Source organism: Gopherus evgoodei, chromosome 19, assembly GCF_007399415.2.
Source record: "Gopherus evgoodei ecotype Sinaloan lineage chromosome 19, rGopEvg1_v1.p, whole genome shotgun sequence".
Lineage (NCBI taxonomy): Eukaryota > Metazoa > Chordata > Testudines > Testudinidae > Gopherus > Gopherus evgoodei.
The window spans coordinates 3,494,064-3,514,195 of NC_044340.1; the positions used below are offsets into that span (position 1 = coordinate 3,494,064).

At 45.0% G+C, this 20,132-nt stretch overlaps 1 protein-coding gene across 7 annotated transcripts in view; it reads right to left on the minus strand.

The window, feature by feature from the left end:
• Positions 1–20,132, minus strand: part of LOC115637298 (homeobox protein PKNOX2-like) — a 504,816-nt gene that overhangs the window by 27,924 nt on the left and 456,760 nt on the right. For all 7 annotated transcript variants that reach the window (XM_030538438.1, XM_030538443.1, XM_030538437.1 and 4 more), the window contains one exon: positions 10,580–10,751. In XM_030538438.1, coding sequence (XP_030394298.1) covers positions 10,580–10,751 — 172 coding nt within the window. The remainder of the gene's footprint in view (positions 1–10,579; positions 10,752–20,132) is intronic.

Sequence of the window (20,132 nt, forward strand, 5' to 3'; positions counted from 1 at the left end):
GCAAACTTTTGAAGAACAATCATGACCATTTGTTCAGAGTTACGAACACTGCAGAGTTACGAACAACCTTCATTTCCGAGGTGCCCGTAACTCTGAGGTTCTACTGTACTAAAATACTGTGTTCAGTTCTGGTGTCCATGCTTCAAGAAGGATGTGGAAATACTGGAGAGAGTTCTAAGGAGCAGCCAACAAATGATCCAGGGACTGGAAAAGAAACCTTGCGATGTGAGGCTTAAGGAACTCAACCTATTTAGCTTATCTAAGAGGAGTTCCAGAGGTGAAGTGGTCATTGTGCATAGGAACTTACACACGGAAAAGAGATTTGACAGTAGGCGCTTTTCAGCCTTGCTGTCAAAGGCTCAATTTACCAGCAGTGACGATAGTTAAATATTGGAACAGTTTACCGGGGAGGTGATAGAATCTCTAAAATATATGCTGTAAGACAATCTCTAAAATACATGCTTGTAAGATAAGTTCTGCAGCCTGTAGAGGGAATCAGGTTGGATAGTCGTGATGGTCCTTTCTGGCCTTCACTGCCTTCAACATGCTCATAATGCTTGCAGTTCTGGATTAATACAGTGACTACAACCAAACCTCAGACTTTAGGGTTTAAACTCATCACCTGCAGGGGTCAGGAAGGATTTTTAGACTTTTTCCATGTGGGTTACAGAGGCAGAGGTGCAGCTGCCAATAACTTCCTTCTTGGATCAGTTGAAGTGGAAGGATCTGACCAGCTCATTGTGCTTCTGACCACCCTCACCAGGTCTCTAAGGTGAGTCAGCAGCACCTCAAATGCTGAAGAGAGATCCAACGGTCAGAGCATGGCTCTTTGCTTCTTTCTACTAAGATGGCAAGTGCTGTCTCTTATTGTGATGGTCAGGTGTTAAAGATGGATACTCCACATCTTCACAGTCACCTTTCTCAAGAATAGGAGGTGAGTAGCTGAGTAGAAGTTGACACAGTTAGTTAAAATCAATGTTTTTGCAAGCACTGGACAGATTATTAGAGGACTGGGTCAAAAGAAATCTGATGAGGAACAACAAGGTCAAGTGCAGAGTCCTGCACTTAGGACAGAAGAATCCCATGCACTGATACAGACTAGGGACCAAGCGGCTAGGCAGCAGTTCTGCAGAAAAGGACCGAGGGGTTACAGTGGATGAGAAGCTGGATATGAGTCAACAGTGTGCCCTTGTTACCAAGAAGGCTAACAGCATTTTGGGCTGTATAAGTAGGAGCATTGCCAGCAGATCGAGGGACGTGATCATTCCCCTCTATTTGGCATTGGTGAGGCCTCATCTGGAGTATTGTGTCCAGTTTTGGGCCCCACACTATAAGAAGGATGTGGTTGGGGTTCCCCATTGTGCGAAAATATCACGTAGCACCTGCCATGGAGTTCCCACTCATGGTCAATCGCAAAGTGTCTGCTGAGGGAGTGTGTGAGCACATTCTGTGTCCTAGAAAGGTAGGCTGCCGATAGAGTGATTTGATTGCTGATGCACCAGTTCCAGAGATTGCCTGCTTCTGTGCACAGGAAGGCAGACTTCGCTCCCCCTTGTTTGTTGATGTAGAATGAGGTTCTAATGTCTGACATTATGAGGACATGGTGAGAGCAGATGAATGGAAGAAAGAACTTGCATGCCATTCTTACGGCCAGAAATTCCAGGACATTGATGTGCATTCTGGACTCTCAGGATATCCATGTCTCTTGTGTTGCGTGGTTGTCCATATGAGTGCCCCAGGTTATTAGGGATGCAGCTAAGTGGAGCACAGGATCAGGTCTAAGAAGTGACTATAGCTGGACTGCTTGGTAATAGTGACCATAATGTAGTTCATAGGGTTGGAAGGGACCTCAGGAGGTCATCTAGTCCAACCCCCTGCTCAAAGCAGGACCAATCCCCAGATTTTTACCTCAGTTAGCCCCCTCAAGGACTGAGCTCACAACCCTGGGTTTAGCAGGCCACTGAGCTATCCATCCCTCCCCCCTTAAAGGGTCATTGAGTCCAGCCCACAGCCTTCACTAGGCAGGACCAAGTACTGATTTTCACCCCAGTTCCCTAAATAGCCCCCTAAAGGCTTGAACTTGCAAGCTTGGGTTTAGCAGGCCACCGCTCAAACCACTGATCTATCCCTGTGGTAGGGAAAACTCCACAGTGCCCCAACACTGTAGCATTTCATTTCAGAAAGGGGACCTACACAAAAATGAGGAGGTTAGTGAAACAGAAATTAAAAGGTACAGTACCAAAAGTAAAATCCCTGCAAGCTGCATGGAAACGTTTTAAAAACACCGTAATAGAGGCTCAACTTAAATGTATACCCCAATTTAAAAAAACATAAAGAACCAAAAAAGTGCCACCATGGCTAAACAACAAAGTAAAAGATGCAGTGAGAGGCAAAAAGGCACTCTTTAAAAAGTGGAAGATAAATCCTAATGAGGAAAATAGATAAGAGCATAAACTCTGGCAAATGAAATGTAATAATTGTGATAGACCCAAACCAATGGGGTACAGGAGTCTGGTAGAGGGCAAATATACTGGTCACTGGATGAGTTGTTTTCTGATCCCTGAGTGACCAGAGCAGAGGCTGCACTTGAGTAATTAGGAACCTGCTAGAACCAATTAAGGCAGACAGGCTGATTAGATCACCTGCAGCCAATCAAGGCAGGCTAATCAGGGCACCTGGGTTTAAAAAGGAGGAAGTGTGGGTAAGGAGCTGGGAGCAAGAAGTGCAAGGAGCTGAGAGTGAGAGCTGCTAGAGGACAGAGGAGTACAAGCATTACCAGACACCAGGAGGAAGGTCCTGTGGTGAGGATAAAGAAGGTGTCTGGAGGAGGCCATGGGGAAGTAGCCCAGGGAGTTGTAGCTCTCATGCAGCTGTTACAGGAGGCACTATAAACAGCTGCAATCCACAGGGCCCTGGGTTGGAACCTGGAGTAGAGGGTGGTTTCCAGTCTCCCAAACTTCCCAACTCCTGGTCAGATACAGGAGAAGTTGACCCAGACTGTGGGGAAGATCACTGAGGTGAGCAAGTCTGCCAATAAGTGCAGGATCCACCAAGCTAGAGGAGGAACTTTGTCACAAACATAATTAGAAAGACCAAAAAAAGAATTTGAAGACTAGCTAGCCAAAGACTCCAAAAGTAAGAACAACAATTTTTTTTAAATACATCAGAAGCAGAAAGCCTGCTAAACAACCAGTGGGGCCACTGGATGATCAAGATTCTAAAGGAGCATTCAAAGATGATAAGGCCATTGTGGAGAAAGTAAATTAATTCTTTGCATCAGTCTTCACTATTGAGGATGTGAGGGAGATTTCCAAACCTGAGCCATTCTTTTTGGATTGAGGAACTGTCCCCAAATTGAGGTGTCATTAGAGGAGGTTTTGGAACAAATTGATAAACTAAATAGTAATAAGTCTCCAGGACCTGATGGTATTCACCCAAGAGTTCTGAAGGAACTCAAATGTGAAACTGCAGAACTACTAACTGTTGTCTATAACCTATCATTTAAACCAGCTTCTGTACCAAGTGACTGGAGGATAGCTAACGTGACACTAATTTTTAAAAAGGGTTCCAGAGGTGATCCTGGCAACTACAGGCCAGTAAGCTTCACTTCAGTACTGGGCAAATTGGTTGAAACTATTGTAAAGAACAAAATTGTCAGATGCATAGAGGAAGATAATTTGTTGGGAAACAGTCAATGTGGTTTTTGTAAAGGGAAATCATGCCTCATCAATCTACTAGAATTCTTTGAGGGAGTCAACAAGCATGTGGACAAAGGAGATCCAGTGGATATAGTGTATTTAGATTTTCAGAAAGCCCAGTATGAACAGAAGGATAATGGAACAGACTGCCTAAGGAGGTTGTGGAAGCTCCTTTGCTGGAAGTTTTCAAAAGGAAGCTGGATAGCTGTCTGCCTTGAATGGGTTAAACACAACAAATCCAGCATCTTGGGAGAAGATTAGACTAGATGACTCTTGCGGTCCCTTCTAATTCTATGATTCTATTATTTATGGGGCAAGTTTGATATTTCTCTATGAGAGGAAGCAGATGGCAACTCCCTGATGGCGTGGATGGTCTCTGAAGGGGGGCAGTGTTCCCTAAGTCCCAAATATGCCCAATAGGAGGAATCGACAGGTGGTCATTAAGGCCTCCATGGCATGGGATACCAATGGCTCAGAGTATCAGAGGGGTAGCTGTGTTAGTCTGGATCTGTAAAAGCAGCAAAGAATCCTGTGGCACATTATAGACTAACAGACGTTTTGGAGCATGAGCTTTTGTGCATCTGATGAAGTGGGTATTCACCCACGAAAGCTCATGATCCAAAACATCTGTTAGTCTATAAGGTGCCACAGGATTCTTCGCTGCAATGGCTCAGAGTCAGGTGAGGCAATGGCTGCTCCCAGGGTCATGCAGGTCTCCTGGGAAATGGATAAGAGTGGTATGGGAGAGGCAATTCTTCCAATGGTTCCAAATCCCCCAAGGAAGAAAAGGCTACAGTGGCAGAACCATCAGTGCCATCTGAGAGGTGTACTTTGTGTATGGGCATGGGGGGAGGGATGGAGGCTCTGAACCACAGTCTGGAGTCAGTGGAGCACAATGTGTCTGGGCTTTCGTCTCATGCCTAAGGGACTTAGGACTTAATAAATCCTCATAGACAGAGCTGGTGAACGGAACATCTGATCTTTTTGAAGTGGACTGAGAGGAAGACTTATGAGAATATTTCTTCCCAACGAGACCCTGCCATGGGTCTGTGGGGGTGGAGTCTCTGGTACCAGAGTTCGTCTTCATAGCAGAAGACTCACTCCTTGCTGATTCAGGTCAATGTGCAGGAGGTGGGGGGTTCCCAAGCATGGGTCCAACTGGGGTCTCATGGCCATCCTATGAGATCTGTGGAGACAAAGTGCCCACCCTTCTCGGGTACGGCTGGGGAAGGACCGACAGATACTGCACTGAGTGGCAATGTGAGCTTCTCCCAGGCAGTAGAGGCAGTGTTGATGGCCATCGCTGACGGAGAAGACAGTGGGCAGGGGCACAGAGTTAGAAGCCTATAGTTCTGGGCATAGTCTAATATCCAAATGCGGAAGCACGGGGGAGATCCCTGTAATCTACTCTACAACTACTAAAACTATTCAGACTGGTAAAACTACTAATCTACACGTTATTTAAGAATTAATAAAACTATTTACAACTATTTATTTAGAATGACGTCAGAGATGAGGACACTGAAGTTTCCAAAGCAGCAATGAGAAGGAACTGAAGAGGCAGTTGGTCTGACCCACCTTTTACTGCCTTGGTCAGAAGCACGAGGTGAGCCAGGGCACATATGTGGACCAATGGACATTACTTTCAGAACTCTCTGACTCTGAGCACATGGCGCACGTGCATAATCCCAGTGGAACACAATAGGAACCATCACTTGAGGAAGAGAGCTAGTTTGCCCTTCTTTTCAGCTGATAGCATCAGGAACCAACTCAGGAGTAAGAATAGCAAAGTTGTTACAAAACTCTTCTGTAAGAAAGCATTTCTTGTTCTTGTTCTTCATATATATATATATATATAATATATATATACACACACACACAAATCATTGGCAAGTAATATATGCCCATCTGTGACTGCAATTTCCACCAGGAAAATGCAGGTAGAAAGCTGTGAAATGCAGGGATCTAGAGATTGGTATACAATGAAACATTAACTTTGTTGAGAAATTGCTCACATTTCTTAAGGTAATCCACTGATTAACAGTATATAAGGTCCTGGCAGTAAATCCATTTTGCCTAGGCAGGGAGATCATGTCATTGCGGTTTCTTATCTGGAATGTTTTACAAACCAAAAATTACAGTTTGCCAACAATCAAACATAAAAACTAATTCAGAAGCAAGTTACTGACTGTCAAGGGCACTTATATTTAAACCACACAATTGCATTTGCTAGATAAAGCAGGGACTATTGGTAGAGCCAGTTCAATGACTAAAGTTGAGTCCTCTTGCCTTAGGTACAGTCAGTCATTTGCCTCATGTGTGTGGAGGTCAATGCAGTTTGTGGCTTTTCATAGTGGTAATAGTGACCATAATGTAATTAAATTTAACATCGTTGCGTGGACTGGGGAATACCACTATAGCGTTTAACTTCAGAAAGGGGAACTACAAAAAAATGAGGAAGCTAGTTAAATGGAAATTAAAAGGTATAGTTACAAAAGTGAAATGCCTGCAAGCTGCATGGAAACTTTTTAAAACCACCTGTCATAAACAGACGGTTAAGGGTTAATGCCTCTTTTACCTGTAAAGGGTTAAAAAGTTCACCTAGCCTAGCTAACACCTGACCAGAGGAACCAATGGGGGAACAAGATGTTTCAAAAGGAAGGAGGGAAGTTTTTCCTTTGTTTAGAGTTTCAGTTTCAGCTGGAGTGAAAAAGATCAAGGAACCAGCCTCTTATCAGAGTAGTAAGTTTTAGAAAGGAATAAATAGGTTTATGTTCATTTCTTTGTAACCTGTCTTATGCAATTAGAGGTAGAATCAAATTGGGTATTTTTTTGTGAAACTAAATTTGTGCCCAGGGGAACATCCTCTGTGTTTTGAATCTGTTGTCTGTGAGAGTAGCTAGTATGCTAATCTCTCTCAGAGGGTTTTCTTTTAACTTTTTTCTATAATTAAAAGCCTTTTTCTTAATACCTGATTGATTTTTTTCCCCTTGTTTTTAGATCCAAGGGGATTGGATCTGGACTTACCAGGGATTGGTGGGAGAAAGGAGGGGGAATGGTTAATTTCTCCTTGATTTAAGATCCAAGGGATTGGATCTGGACTCACCAGGGAAATGGTAAAGGAGTCTCTCAAGGCTACCCAGGAAGGGGAAGGTTTTGGGGGTAAAGGGAGAGATCCAGACACTGAAAATTCTGGATGGTGGCAGCGATACCGGATCTAAGCTAGTAATTAAACTTAGAAGTGTCCATGCAGGTCTCCACATCTGTACCTTAAAGTTCAGAGTGGGGAAGGAACCCTGACACCTCAATACCTCAATTTAAATACACCCATAATACCTCAAATTAAAAAAAAAACATAGTAAGAGACTAAAAAAAAATGCAACCATAGCTATACAATAAAGTAAAGGAAATGGTCAGAGGCAAAAAGGCATCCTTTAAAAATTGGAAGTAAAATCCTATTGATGAAATTAGAAAGAAGCATAAACTCTAGCAAATCAAGCATAGAAGCATTATTAGGCAGGACAAAAAAAGAATCTGTTGAGCACCTAGCAAAAGACTCGGAAACTAACAACAAAAAACTTTTTTTAGTATGTCAGAAGTGGTAGGTCTGCCAAACAATCATACATCCACTGGACAATCAAGGTGCTAAATGAGCACTCAAGGAAGATAAAGTTAAATTAATTCTTTGCATTGGTTTTCATTGCAGATGATGTGAGGGAGATTCACACACCTGAGCCACTTTTTTTAGGTGACAAATATGAGGAACGGTCCCAGACTGAGATGTTGTAACAAACTGATCAATTAAACAGCAATAAATCACCAGGATTGCTTGGTATTCATGCAAGATTTCTAAAGGAATTCAAATATGAAACTGCACAATAACTAAGTGATATGTAATCTATCACTTAAAACAGCTTCTGTACCAGATGACTGGAAGATAGCTAATGTGACACCATTTTTTAAAAAAAGGTCCAGAGGTGATCCTGGCAATTACAGACCAGTGGTTTAAACTTAACTTCAGTACCAGGTAAAGTGGTTGAAATTATAGTAAAGAACAGAATTATCTGACACAAAGATGAACATGATTTGTTGAGGAATAGTTAACATGGCTTTTGGAAAGGTAAATCATGCCTCATCAATCTACTAGAATTCTTTGAAGTGGTCAACAAATATGGGGAAAAGAGTGATGCAGCAGATATAGTGTACATGGACTTTCAGAAAGCCTTTGACAATGTCCCTCACCAAGACTCTTAAGCAAAGTAAGCAGTCTTGGGATAAGAGGGAAGGTCCTCTCATGGATCAGTAACTGGTTAAAAAAGAGGAAACAAAGGGTATGAATAAATAGTCCATTCTCAGAATGGAGAGAGGTAAATAGCGGTTCCCCCATGGATCTGTACTGATACCAGTGCTATTTAAATGTATTCAGAAATGATCTGGAAAGAGGGGTAAATACTGAAGTGGCAAAATTTGTAGATAACACAAAATTACCCAAGGTAAGTCAATCTAAAGCAGACTGAGAAGAGTTACAATCACAAAGCTGGGTGATTGGGCAACAAAATGGCAGATGAAATTCAATGTTGATAAATGCAAATGAATGTGCATTGGAAAATATAATCTCAACTAAATATACAAAATGATCTAAATTAGCTGTTATCATTTAAGAAAGAGATCTTGGAGTCATTGTGGATAGTTCTCTGAAAACATCCACTCAGTATGCAGTGGCGGTCAAAAAATCTAACAGAATATTAGGAAAGGGATAGAGAATAAGACAGTAATATCTTAATGCCACTTTATAAACCCACATCTTGAATATTGTGTGCAGTTCTGGTTGTCCCATCTCAAAAAAGGATATATTAAAAGTATAAAAGGTACGAGGAAGGGCAACAAAAATGAGTAAGGGCATGGAACAACTTCCATATAAGCAGAGATTAAAAAACTAAGGGGGGATCTGATAAAGGTCTAGAAGTACTTCTTCACACAATGTACAGTCATCCTGTGGAATTCATTGGGATGTTGTGAAGGGCAAAACTATAACCAGGTTCACAAAAAAATAATTAGATAAATTGATGGAGGATGGGTCCATCAGTGGCTATTAGACAAGACGGCCAGGGATGCAACCCTATGTTCTGGTGTCCCTAGCCTCTCATTACCAGAAGTTGGGAGGGGATGACAGGGATGGATCAAACGATTATTGCCCTGTTCATTCTTTCTTATGCATCTGGAATTGGCCACTGTCAGAAGACAGGATCCTGTACCAGATGGTCCATTGGTAAGGATATGTTTTAGTCATGGGTATTTTTAGTAAAAATCATGGACAGGGCACAGGCAGTACACAAAAATTTACAGCCTGTGACCTGTCCATGACTTGTACTATATACCCCTAACTAAAACTTGAGTGGTCTGGGGCAGGGGGCAGGGGGCAGCCCAGGGTCACTAAAGGTGCTCTGGGGGAGGGAGCCAAGGGCACTGCGGGTGCTCTGGGGGAGGGGGCTGGGGACACTGAGAGTGCTCAGAAGGGCGGGCAGCGGTGCGCAGCCCAGGAACCCTGGTGCTGCTGGGGGGTAGGTGGGGATGACATGCTCCCTACCGGGCTCTGCACAGCTCCCCAGAAGCAGCGACATGATGTCCCTCATCTCCTAGGCGGAGGTGCAGCCAGGGGGTTCCACACGCTGCCCCCACCCCAAGCGCCAGCTCTGCAGCTGGGAACCATGGCCAATGGAGCTGTGGGGCTGGTGCCTGCAGACAGAGGCAGTGTGCAGAGCTGCCTGGCCATGCCTAGCAGATGAGAGGTATATTGCTGTTTCTGGGGAGCCTTCCCCCGGTACCCCTCCTGAGGTAACCACTGCCCAGAGCCCTCACTCCCACCTGCACCTCAACCCACCCCTGAGCCATCTCCTACACCCAAACTCCTGCTGCAGGTGGGGGGCAGGGGGCAGTGGCCTGAGACTGCCCCAGCAGCGGCTGGCCCAGGGGCTGCCCGAGCTGCTCAGGTTGCCCCCAGGCCAGCTGCACCGGTTGCTGCAGAATCCATGACTTCCGTGACCTCCATGACAGACTCGCAGTCTTAACCATTGGTCTGACCCAGTATGGCCATTCTTATGTTCTTAAACTATTTCTATAAATTTTAGACAAAGATTTACAATTATTCCTTTTGAAAAATCTCAGTTGCCAAGCTCATCTAGACTCTTCAATGCTCTAACACAATGGTTTTCAAACTTTTTAGATTGAGTACTTCCTTACAAATAATGCAGTATACCTCATACCCCATCTGAGATAGGCAGAGGTGACATGTGCTGCCTCAGATTTCTGCCTTCCATTTAGCAACAGCTTCAGGAGGTTTTCAAATTGTGGGGCGTGGGGACCCAGAGGAACTTTCAGGGGAGTGAGCAGGGATGTCAGAGGGATCAGGGAGGGAGTGCCACCTTAACCCCCAACTCACCTCAGTGGAGCACCCAGCCTGTCTGGAATGGGTGGTGGGCGGAGCAACCAAAAATTGTAACTGAAAGAGGACTCAGCTCAAAAACTGAGCCACCTCACATTGCCGCTCACCCCACCGAACATTCCTCCAACACCCCAGGGGGGTGCACCCCACAGTTTGAAAATCTTGCTACTAAATAAAAGTGTTATCCACCATTACAAGATTTTTTTCATGTACTCCCCTGACGAGAGCTCGTGTACCCCTAGGATTATGTGTACCCCATTTGAAAACCACTAATATATGCTCCTTAAAACACATCCAACCTGAGACTTCTCTAATCTGCTGCCCTTCGGGCTTTGGGTTCAGAAGCCTATAGTGTAAGAGCAAAGCAGTGAGATGTCCCCGTTATCTCAAATGCTAAACAAAGCAACGGGGCTGGGACTGGTCTGAACCAGGGCTTTACCAGGTTGTCCAGTTCGGGGTCATCACTGAAGAATGGTTTGTGTTCCTGCTCCTGCTGGTGTACAAAGTTCTCAATGTCCACGTCAAAGCTGGCAGAGGTGATGCACTCGGAGCCCTGTGTTGCCTGCTCACACTTCTCAAACAGCAGCGTCAGGAGTGGGAAAAGAGGATGCCTGGAGAGACAGGAAATCACAACATTCTTTCTGTAAAGCCATCTTCCTATGTATTTAACTGATTTCAGCTTTCTGCGCCAGAGTGTGGGCGAGTATTACATTCACTCACCAGCTAAATAAAGGCATTCTCTTTTCCAGTCTCATTCTCATCTTGTTTTCTAACCTTTAATTTACACTTGCCTCTGGGAGGTAGGGGATTTCTTATGCTGCTAAAATGTCAAAATGGCAGCCAGACAAACAGGTAAATCTCCCAAACGTATCTGTAGGCACCCTATTCTGATCAGTTCTATAAAGCAAATTCCACTGGCTGTAATGTCACAGGATCAGTTACCAACATTACTACAGGGGTTAGGGTCCAATTCTGATTGGACTGAAGTTGGTCAGATGGTGCCATAACTTAGAGTTGTTTTGAAGAGGTTTTGAGCAGTTGGATTTGGATGCTCTAGAAACAGGGTGAACTTTCATAGCAGTGGCAGTTATATTTCCTATTCCTATAGGCTGTGCTATCTCCCCTTGGGCCCCTTAGGCGGGGGTGGACATCATCTACAATGCTTGGTTCACATATGAAGTTCTTCGTGGCCTAGAACTCGTGCATGATTTGATGTTGGTTCTGCCCACAGTAGCACTAATAATAGTAATAGTGCACAGCAGTCCTGTGGATCATGGCATATATGGAGCCAGCAGGGAACAAAGAGGCAGCACATAGGGTCATATCACTTGCATACCTATGAAAGGATCCAGTGAGAAGGATCCCAATGGCTGTACTCACCTTGATGGGGTCAGAGGGAGCCTTGCTCCTCTGGGTTGGACCTTTTAAATCATTGCTTGTGTGATGGCCATGGGGGGAGACTTTCTCTTTCAGGTCTGTGCCTCAGTGAGTCTGAGGATGGTCCAAAACTGAAAAAAAAGTCTTGGGACCCATGATAATTGAATCCATGTGTGCTGGACTTTATTTGGACATAATTCAAAATTTCAACTAAAATAAAATGATCCAAACCTTGAATTTGGACCATTTCCCCCAGCTCGGCCAGTGAGGCTGCGAAAGATCCTCCGAGGCGAACAGACCTTACTCGAAGGGTCGAAGCCTCAGCCTCAGTTGCCTGAAACTCCTTTCCATGAGTTCCTTCATAATGTACCAGCCCAGTATGGTTAGGCACTGCATTGCCACCTCCCACAATGATGTTTCCCCACCTCTGTGTTCCTCAGTCTCCCAAGCCCTGATTCTGTGTTGTCTTGTATGTGTTTGATTTTGTCTTAGTTAGACTCTCAGTTCTCCAGGGAACAGAACGTGTCTCTTGTGTTTGGAAAGTGCCGTGTAATTTACAGCCCTCCATCAATGGTTTGTAGTAAGAAATGTACCACTCCAATACTATTCCATGACCTGCTGCCCTGTGGGCAGTCAACATCCTGCTTTGTGGTTTCTGCAGTTTGCTACCCCTGCTGTTTGGATGGCTGACAAAGTCTTCATAGATGGTCACCCAACAGATTGCAGATGGCGCCAACAGCTTGTCCATTTTGAGCTGAAAGTGCCTGGGCATCAAAGACAAAATTGTCAAAAGTAGCCTTGGACTTTGGGTGCTTCACATTGTTGGCGCCCAGTATGAGACATCCAAAACACTGCAATGCCCTAAATCAGGGGCTGTTTATAGGTAATTTCAGCCCAACTGACTGGAATGTGCTTCCTGTTTTAATAACTGAATACCTATAAACCTACATTGTATTCTTCTGAATGTGTCTAGCTATGAAATAGGAGCTAGTCTTCCAAAATGCACCACATCGCCCTCCAATTCACACCACAACTGGATAGGTCAGCCCTTTTTAAGTACAATAGAGAACAAAACCACCTTTTCAAACCATTTAACCATCTTCTTACTCTGAACCCCTTAGCTGTGGTCAAGATTACCCCTTAGCAAAAGCAGGGGAGGGTGAGAGGTCACCTCAATACACTCTGAACCTTACAGTATCTTTCCCACAAGGGAGTGGATACCTCAGTCATGGGCTCATTGTAACATTTTGGAATGTTCTCTTTTCTCGATCTTTTAAGGGTATTTGAACCTTTGAAAATAATAATAATAATAATAATAATAATAATAATTAATAATAAATTAATAATACCAGCAAACAATAACAAGGAGCAAAATAGACAGGTAAAAAACCTGCCAAACTCATCACACTTTGGACCACCTCTGCTATCAAGTTATTTATTATATAGACTCGTCTGGTGCAGGTGATGATCCTCAGGAACCCATTCATCTGAGTCCCTCTATCTCCCCAGCCTAATCTTAATTCCCTTGCCTCTTGCCTCTCAGTATTTAGCAGCCTCTACCCTGGAAGGATTCCCACCACCTCTATCCTTCCTGTATCTCGCAGATAACAGTGACTTCAGTGAACTCAAAGTGTTCAAATGATCTTCTCAGAGATCTTTCCTGTCAGATGAGCAAAGGAAGACAGAAGGCAGAAGATTCTGGAAGTGAACCGCTGGTTAGGTAAGCAGCAGCGGGTTATGGATTTCTGGAACAATGGCCCACCTTCTGTGAAGAGGGGGTTCTTCAAGATGTGTGTCCCTCTGGGTGCTCCACTCTAGATATGCTTGCATCTCATGTGCCTCAGATTAGAGATTTTAGGTGGCAGAGTCCATTCTGCCCACACATCGCCCTCCCCATCTCATGCCCTGCACCAGGGCTACATAGTGCTGTGTGGACGAACTGCCCTCAGTTCCTTCTCTACCATGAAGCTCACTGAAAATAACTCCAAAGCAGAGGGGAGGAGAGTAGGTAGTGGAACACCTATAGGGGGGCACATCTCAAAGAACCACAGTTACTGCACAAAGTGAGTAACCTTCGTTAATTCTTTGAATAGTGTCCCTATGGGTGTTCCCTTCTCGGTGACTCCACAGCAGTACCCCTAATGGATGGGTGTGACAAGGTGTACCTACCCCACACCAGTCCAAAAGGGTTAACTGTGCTTTGCAGGCTGAGGAAGACTTGCCCTTCTGACTCTGCTGTGCCTGCTCAGCCAGGAGGCAGAATATGAAAGGAAGCAGCCCAACTCAGTCTGGGCAGGCTACTGAAGGGAGAGGACGCAGACTGTAGGCTCTCTCCAGGGAGCTGCTACAGGCTCTGATTACAAAGCCACAGCATATAGCGCTCCAGATGGACTCCAGGCTGCCTGATGAGCCTGGAGAAGAGAATGCGCTGGCGGAGCTAGCCCATTTGAGAATCCCAGAGACCTGGGGGAACCATGGAGTATCACAGAGGGAAAAAGGGTCGGAAGCAGACCAGGGGACTTAAACTTTTCTCCGGTGAGTGACCTGGGGAACCAGTCAGCGTGTTTTGAGAGGATCCCCCAACTCAGTGGCAAGTACCCCACCACCGCCAGGGCCTTGGGCTGGGAGTCCAAGCAGCAGGGAGGGCCCGAGTCCCCCAACCCTGGGTGCCACACACCGCTAAGTGGCATCCCACTTCCCCAATGAGCCAATCAGCCACGCAATCCCACTGAAGTGGGTTATTTTATTGACTCTGGCAATTGCGCCACATTACCCTGAGTGGAAGGGCCGTTTTATTGACTCCAGCCCTTAGGCCATGCTGCCCTGAGTGGAAGGGCCGTTTTACTGACTCCAGCCCTTAGGCCATGCTGCCCTGAGTGGAAGAGCCGTTTTATTGACTCCAGCCCTTAGGCCATGCTGTCCTGAGTGGAAGGGCCGTTTTATTGACTCCAGCCCTTAGGCCATGCTGCCCTGAGTGGAAGGGCCGTTTTATTGACTCCAGCCCTTAGGCCATGCTGCCCTGAGTGGAAGGGCCATTTTATTGACTCAAGCCTTTAGGCCATGCTGCTCTGAGTGGAAGGGCTGCTTTATTGACTCCAGACCATAGGTCATGCTGCCCTGAGTGGAAGGGCTGTTTTACTGACTCCAGCCCTTAGGCCATGCTGCCCTGAGTGGAAGGGTCATTTTATTGACTCCAGCCCTTAGGCCATGCTGCCCTGAGTGGAAGGGCCATTTTATTGACTCCAGCCCTTAGGACATGCTGCCCTGAGTGGAAGGGCCGTTTTATTGACTCCAGCCCTTAGGCCATGCTGCCCTGAGTGGAAGGGCTGCTTTATTAACTTCACTAGGCCATACTACCATGTTTTAAGACAGATTCACGAACACAGGACCTAACTGGCTGCTATACAGTTTTTTAACTTCTTCTGTCCATACGTGACCCGACACTTGGGACAGAGTGTACCTATCCCATGACAACAGCACTTTGGTATCGAGTCTAGAATTGAGGATAAAATAGTGGAGCCAAATATGGCATTGGATGCTGAGGCATGAGTGACTGTGCAAAGTTCAGCGAATGTATGACTGGATGTCCACTATATATATATCTGCAACCAGAACATTCTTGAGGAAGGCTATGGAAGTGGAGAGAGATCTCATGGAGTGAGTTTGTATTCTAGAGGAAGGTTGAAGATCATGAGACTGGCAGCAGTAAATAATAAAACCTGATAATCATCTGGAGAGCTTTTGCTTGGAAATTGGGGATTAGTTCTGTCCATAATTGAGAGAAAGTCTGGGAGATTTCCCGAAGGGCTTAGTCCTATCTAAATAAAAGGCTAATGCCCTCCTGACATCATGTGTGTGTAATGACACATCGCTTTTGACCTGGTGTGGTTTAGGAAAGAGAATTGGAAGGTGAATAAGTTGGTTTATACGGAAGTCCAAAGATATTTTCAGCAGGAACTTGGGATGTGGACTTAATGTGACCTTGTTTTTAAAGAAAAGTATAGGGGAGTATTCCATTAGATCACTAACTCCCCTACTCTTTGATCAGTAGTAATGGCCACTAGAAATGTGGTCTTCATAGACAGATGTAAAAGGGAACAAGTGGCCATGGCTTCCTGGGGTGTGTGTGTGTATCTCATAAGACATCTGAGTACAAAGTTGAGGTCCCATGCTGGTGTGGGGCATCTGATTTGTGGAAAGAGCTTACCCAGTCCCTTGAGGAACCTTATTGTTGTTGGATGAGCAAAAACAGAAAATCCTTCTATCATGTGATGGAAGGCCATGACAGCTGCGAGGTGCACCTTTACAGTGCTTAGAGATAACTCAGGCCTTTTTAGCTAGAGTACAAATGATAGTGCAGAGGATGTAGGTGAAATGGGCTTTGAGTCACACCAGTGTTTGAATCTCTTCCACTTTTGGACATATGTGTCACAAGTGGCTTGTTTCCTGCTGTGCAACAGCACTGTCTGTGTCCTCAGAACAGATTGTTTCTAACCCCTCAAACCATCTATCAGCCATGCCTTGAACCTGGAGACTGGGGAGATGAATTTGACCAGCATGCTCGGAGAGGAGATGGGGAACAGGCTGGAGAATGATTGGCTGACAAATAGCGAGTTGACATAAGGAAACCATATTTGTCTTGGTCACGTGAGCACTACGAGAATAACTTTGTCTTTTTCTTTACTTATCTTGAGCAGCACCTTGGATATTAAGGGAATCGGTAGAAATGCATACAAGAGTCCTCAGTTCCAATGCAGGAGAAAGGTGTCTCCCAGGGAGTGGTGATCCAGACTGGCTCTGGAGCAGAAATGGGAGCATTTCTTGTTCTTGTCTTTGGCAAACAGGTCTATCTGTGGGACATCCCAATGTAGAAATATGCAGTGGACTATAGTGGGATCTCTCTCCAATTCGTGATCTTGCAAGAGGCATCTGCTGCAAGCATTTGCTGGGGTGTTTTGTATGCCAGAAGGTAAGCAGCTGAGATGTTGATCTGGTGCAATGTGCACCAAATCCAGAGTCTCACTGCTTCAGTGCAGAAGGCAGTTTATGTAAAATATACATGACATGCTGTCCATCATGATCTTTACATGTTTGCCCCTAATCAGTGGCAGGAAATAAATACAGGAATTTCTGACAGCTGTGAGTTCCAGCAAGTTGATGTGTACTGTGGACACAACAGGAGACCAGCTGTCTTGAATAGTATGGCGTTTTGGTGGGCTCCCCATCCCAATAGGGATGCATTCATTGTTATTAATGATGTTGGGAGTGGCTGAATGAAGGAGACCCCAGCACAAACATTGTGAGGGTTCTTCCACCATTTTATGGACTTTTTAACTACTGAAGGTATAGAGAGTAATTTGTTTAAGATGTGTTTGCTTGGTGAGTAAATAATTCTGAGCCACCTTTGGCTGTTACTGCATTGAGGTAGACTCCTATGAACACCAGATGTTGTACCAGACTGAAGGTGGACTTTTGGATGTTTAATTGTAGTCTCAGTCAGAGGAATAGGTCCCCGGCCTTCTGTGTGGCTATCAAACCTTTGTTGAAGGACTGCGCTTTGAGCAGGCAATCATCTAAGTATGGAAAGATCAGGATTCTTTGTTTGTGGAGATGTATCAATACCACAGAAAGGACTGTTGAGAACACTCTGTGTGCAGAGGAGAGACTGAACAGGAGCACTGTGTGTTGAAAGTGCTCTTGACTTACGGTGAATCATAGAAACCTTCTGTGGGGGGGTGGATCACTAAATGGAAGTAAGTGTCCTGGAGGTTGATGGCTGAGAACCAGGCCCCTTCATCCAGTGATGGACTCAGTGCTGCAAGGGTTGCCATTTTGAACCACTAAACATTTACAAATCTGTTGTGTGATCTTAGATCTAAAACGGACAAGAGCCATTCTCTTTTGGTACCAAGAACTACCTGGAATAAAATCCCTTCCCTCTGTGTTGGATAAGAACTGATTCTGTAGCACCCAGATCCAGGAAAGAATCGATTTCCTGTCGCAAAAGGTGCTGTTGAGAGGGGTCCCTGAAGACAAACGGAGAGGGTGGGTGGAGGAAGATAAAATTGATAGACTATTCTATTGAAATAATATCCTACATCCACTTGACCGTAGTGATATGTTCTTAGTTCTGACAAAAATGAAAAAGGTAGTCATTGAAGCAGGGGAAATATGGATTGTTGCAGCAGCTAAGAATGGGTGTGGTAACTTAGGCTACTCCTGGGGGAATTCTACACCACTGCACATGTGCAGAATTCATGTCCCACACAGAATATTTTTCTCTGCAGAAAATATATTCTGCCAGGGAAGTGCTGTAGTTATGCTGTGGTGCCAGAACACAGAGAAGCCACTTCCAGTCAGGAGCAGCTCTAGCTGTGGATAGGGAAAAGAAGAGGCTTCTTCCTCACAGTACCCTGCCTGTGAGGCAAGGTTAGGCGGCATCAGACTGGGAGGGGACAGATAGCATGGGGCATATGGAGCTGCTTGGGGGTCAAAGATTGCGGTTCAGAAGGGCTAGTGGGAGGGGACAGACTGGGGCGGAGGCTGAATGGGAGTGGGGATGCAGGGACACATGGAGAGGAGGGTGGCTGAGTGGAGGTGCAGGGACTCATGGGGATGAGGGTACAAGGACACATGGGGACAGGGAGAGGGTGGCTGATTGGGGTGCAGGGCCACAGGGGGAGGAGGGTGGCTTAGTGAGGGTGCAGGGACTCATGGGGATGGGGGTACAAGGACACATGGGGATAGGGGAGGGGGGGTGGCTAAGTGGGGATACAAGGACACATGGGGACGGGGGGTACAGGGACACATGGGGACAGGGGCAGATGTGCCTGACTGAATGAGAGAGACTAGGGGTCATCTAGGGTCCGCATGGGGATGTCTCCATAGCAATCCCTTGCCCCCCGCCCAGAAAACACTTGTTCAATACTTCTCCCACCCACACCCAACAACTCTCCAAGTTCACACCCTGGTTCCTTCCAACCAATTACTTTCATCTCCTTTGGCTCCTCCTTTACTCCTGACTCCACCAAGCCTTCACACTTCTTCTGAGGGATGTGAGAAATGGATTTCTGTATTGTAGTTTAAATGAATTATTACTCAAAGGTCTGTATTAATATCGCCAATAAAGAATCCATTTCTTAAAAAACATTTCCTGAATCTTTTTTGTTGTCTGTATTATTACAGACATACTTGTTGACAGGTATTTTGAAAAAAAATTACCAGAATAATTGAAACTGGCATGTGTTATTTTGACAAATAAAATATACATAATTTTAAAATATTGTGCATAAAATTTACTTTTTTTTGGTACAGTATTCCCCTAAGAGTATCAGGACATTGACCAACCTGTTAAAATTGATTTTTCAAGCTAGTTAGTTGTGAAGTCTATGCCTGCGTAGCAACAGGTCTCTTTCTCTGAAATTGTTGTCTCTTGTGCTGGGGTTCATAATGCCTCTGGAAGGCAGGAAACTGAGTAGGCCAAGATCTCTGTGCAGTCTGGGACTTACTGAATCTTCTTTTTTGTGCAGGGGTATAAATTCCAAGAGCGTGCAAGGTGGCTCTAGGGTCTTTCAAGGTGTGCAAGGATTAATCAATTTTCTTGGCAAACAACTTTGATCCCTCAAAGGGAAGGTAATTGACTGTAGTTTGCACTTCCCTCAGAGAACCTGAGAACTAAAGCCAGGGAGCCTTCCTCATGACCACCACTATGAAGAAGACAAAAACAGCTGTGTCATAGAATCATAGAATATTAGGGTTGGAAGAGACCTCAGGAGGTCATCTAGTCCCATACCCTGCTCAAAGCAGGACCAATACCAACTAAATCATCCCAGCCAGGGCTTTGTCACGCCAGGCCTTAAAAACCTCTAAGGATGGGGATTCCACCACCTCCCTAGGTAACTCATTCCAGTGCTTCACCACCCTCCTAGTGAAACAGTGTTTCCTAATATCCAACCTAGACCTCCCCCACTGCAACTTGAGACCATTGCCTCTTGTTCTGTCATCTGCCACCACTGAAAACTGCTGAGCTCCATCCTGTTTGGAACCCCTCTTTAGGTAGTTGAAGGCTGCTATCAACCTCCCCACTCACTGTTCTCTTCTGCAGACTAAATAACCCCAGTTTCCTCAGCCTCTCCTTTGAATGCCTCAGCAGCATTCAAAGAGGCCTGCAGAGATGTCCTTGCAAGCAGTTGGCCATCTGCAATGATCACCTGAAATTGCTCCCTCTGTTCCATCTACCACTGGAAGATGCTCAATAAAGGCATTCAGTTTTGAGTAATTAGTATGGCTATGTTTTGCCATAAGGGCTTGGTAATTGGCAATCTTAAATTGTAAGGTAGCTGACAAGTATGATTTACAGTCAAATACAACATGACACTTAAAAACTTTGTAGTATGACATCAATTTAGCATAGTGCTGTCTGCCACATTAATTCACAGCATCAACCACGAGGGAGTTTTGGGATGGATGTGAAAATAAAAAGTCTGAGTTGTTGGAAGAAACATATTATCTTTTGCCCACTTTCTTACAGGTGAGTGGTATTGTGGCCAGAGTATGCCATATTATTTTTGCTGGATCCAACAAGACCTCATTAATGGGTAATGTGATGCGGGCAG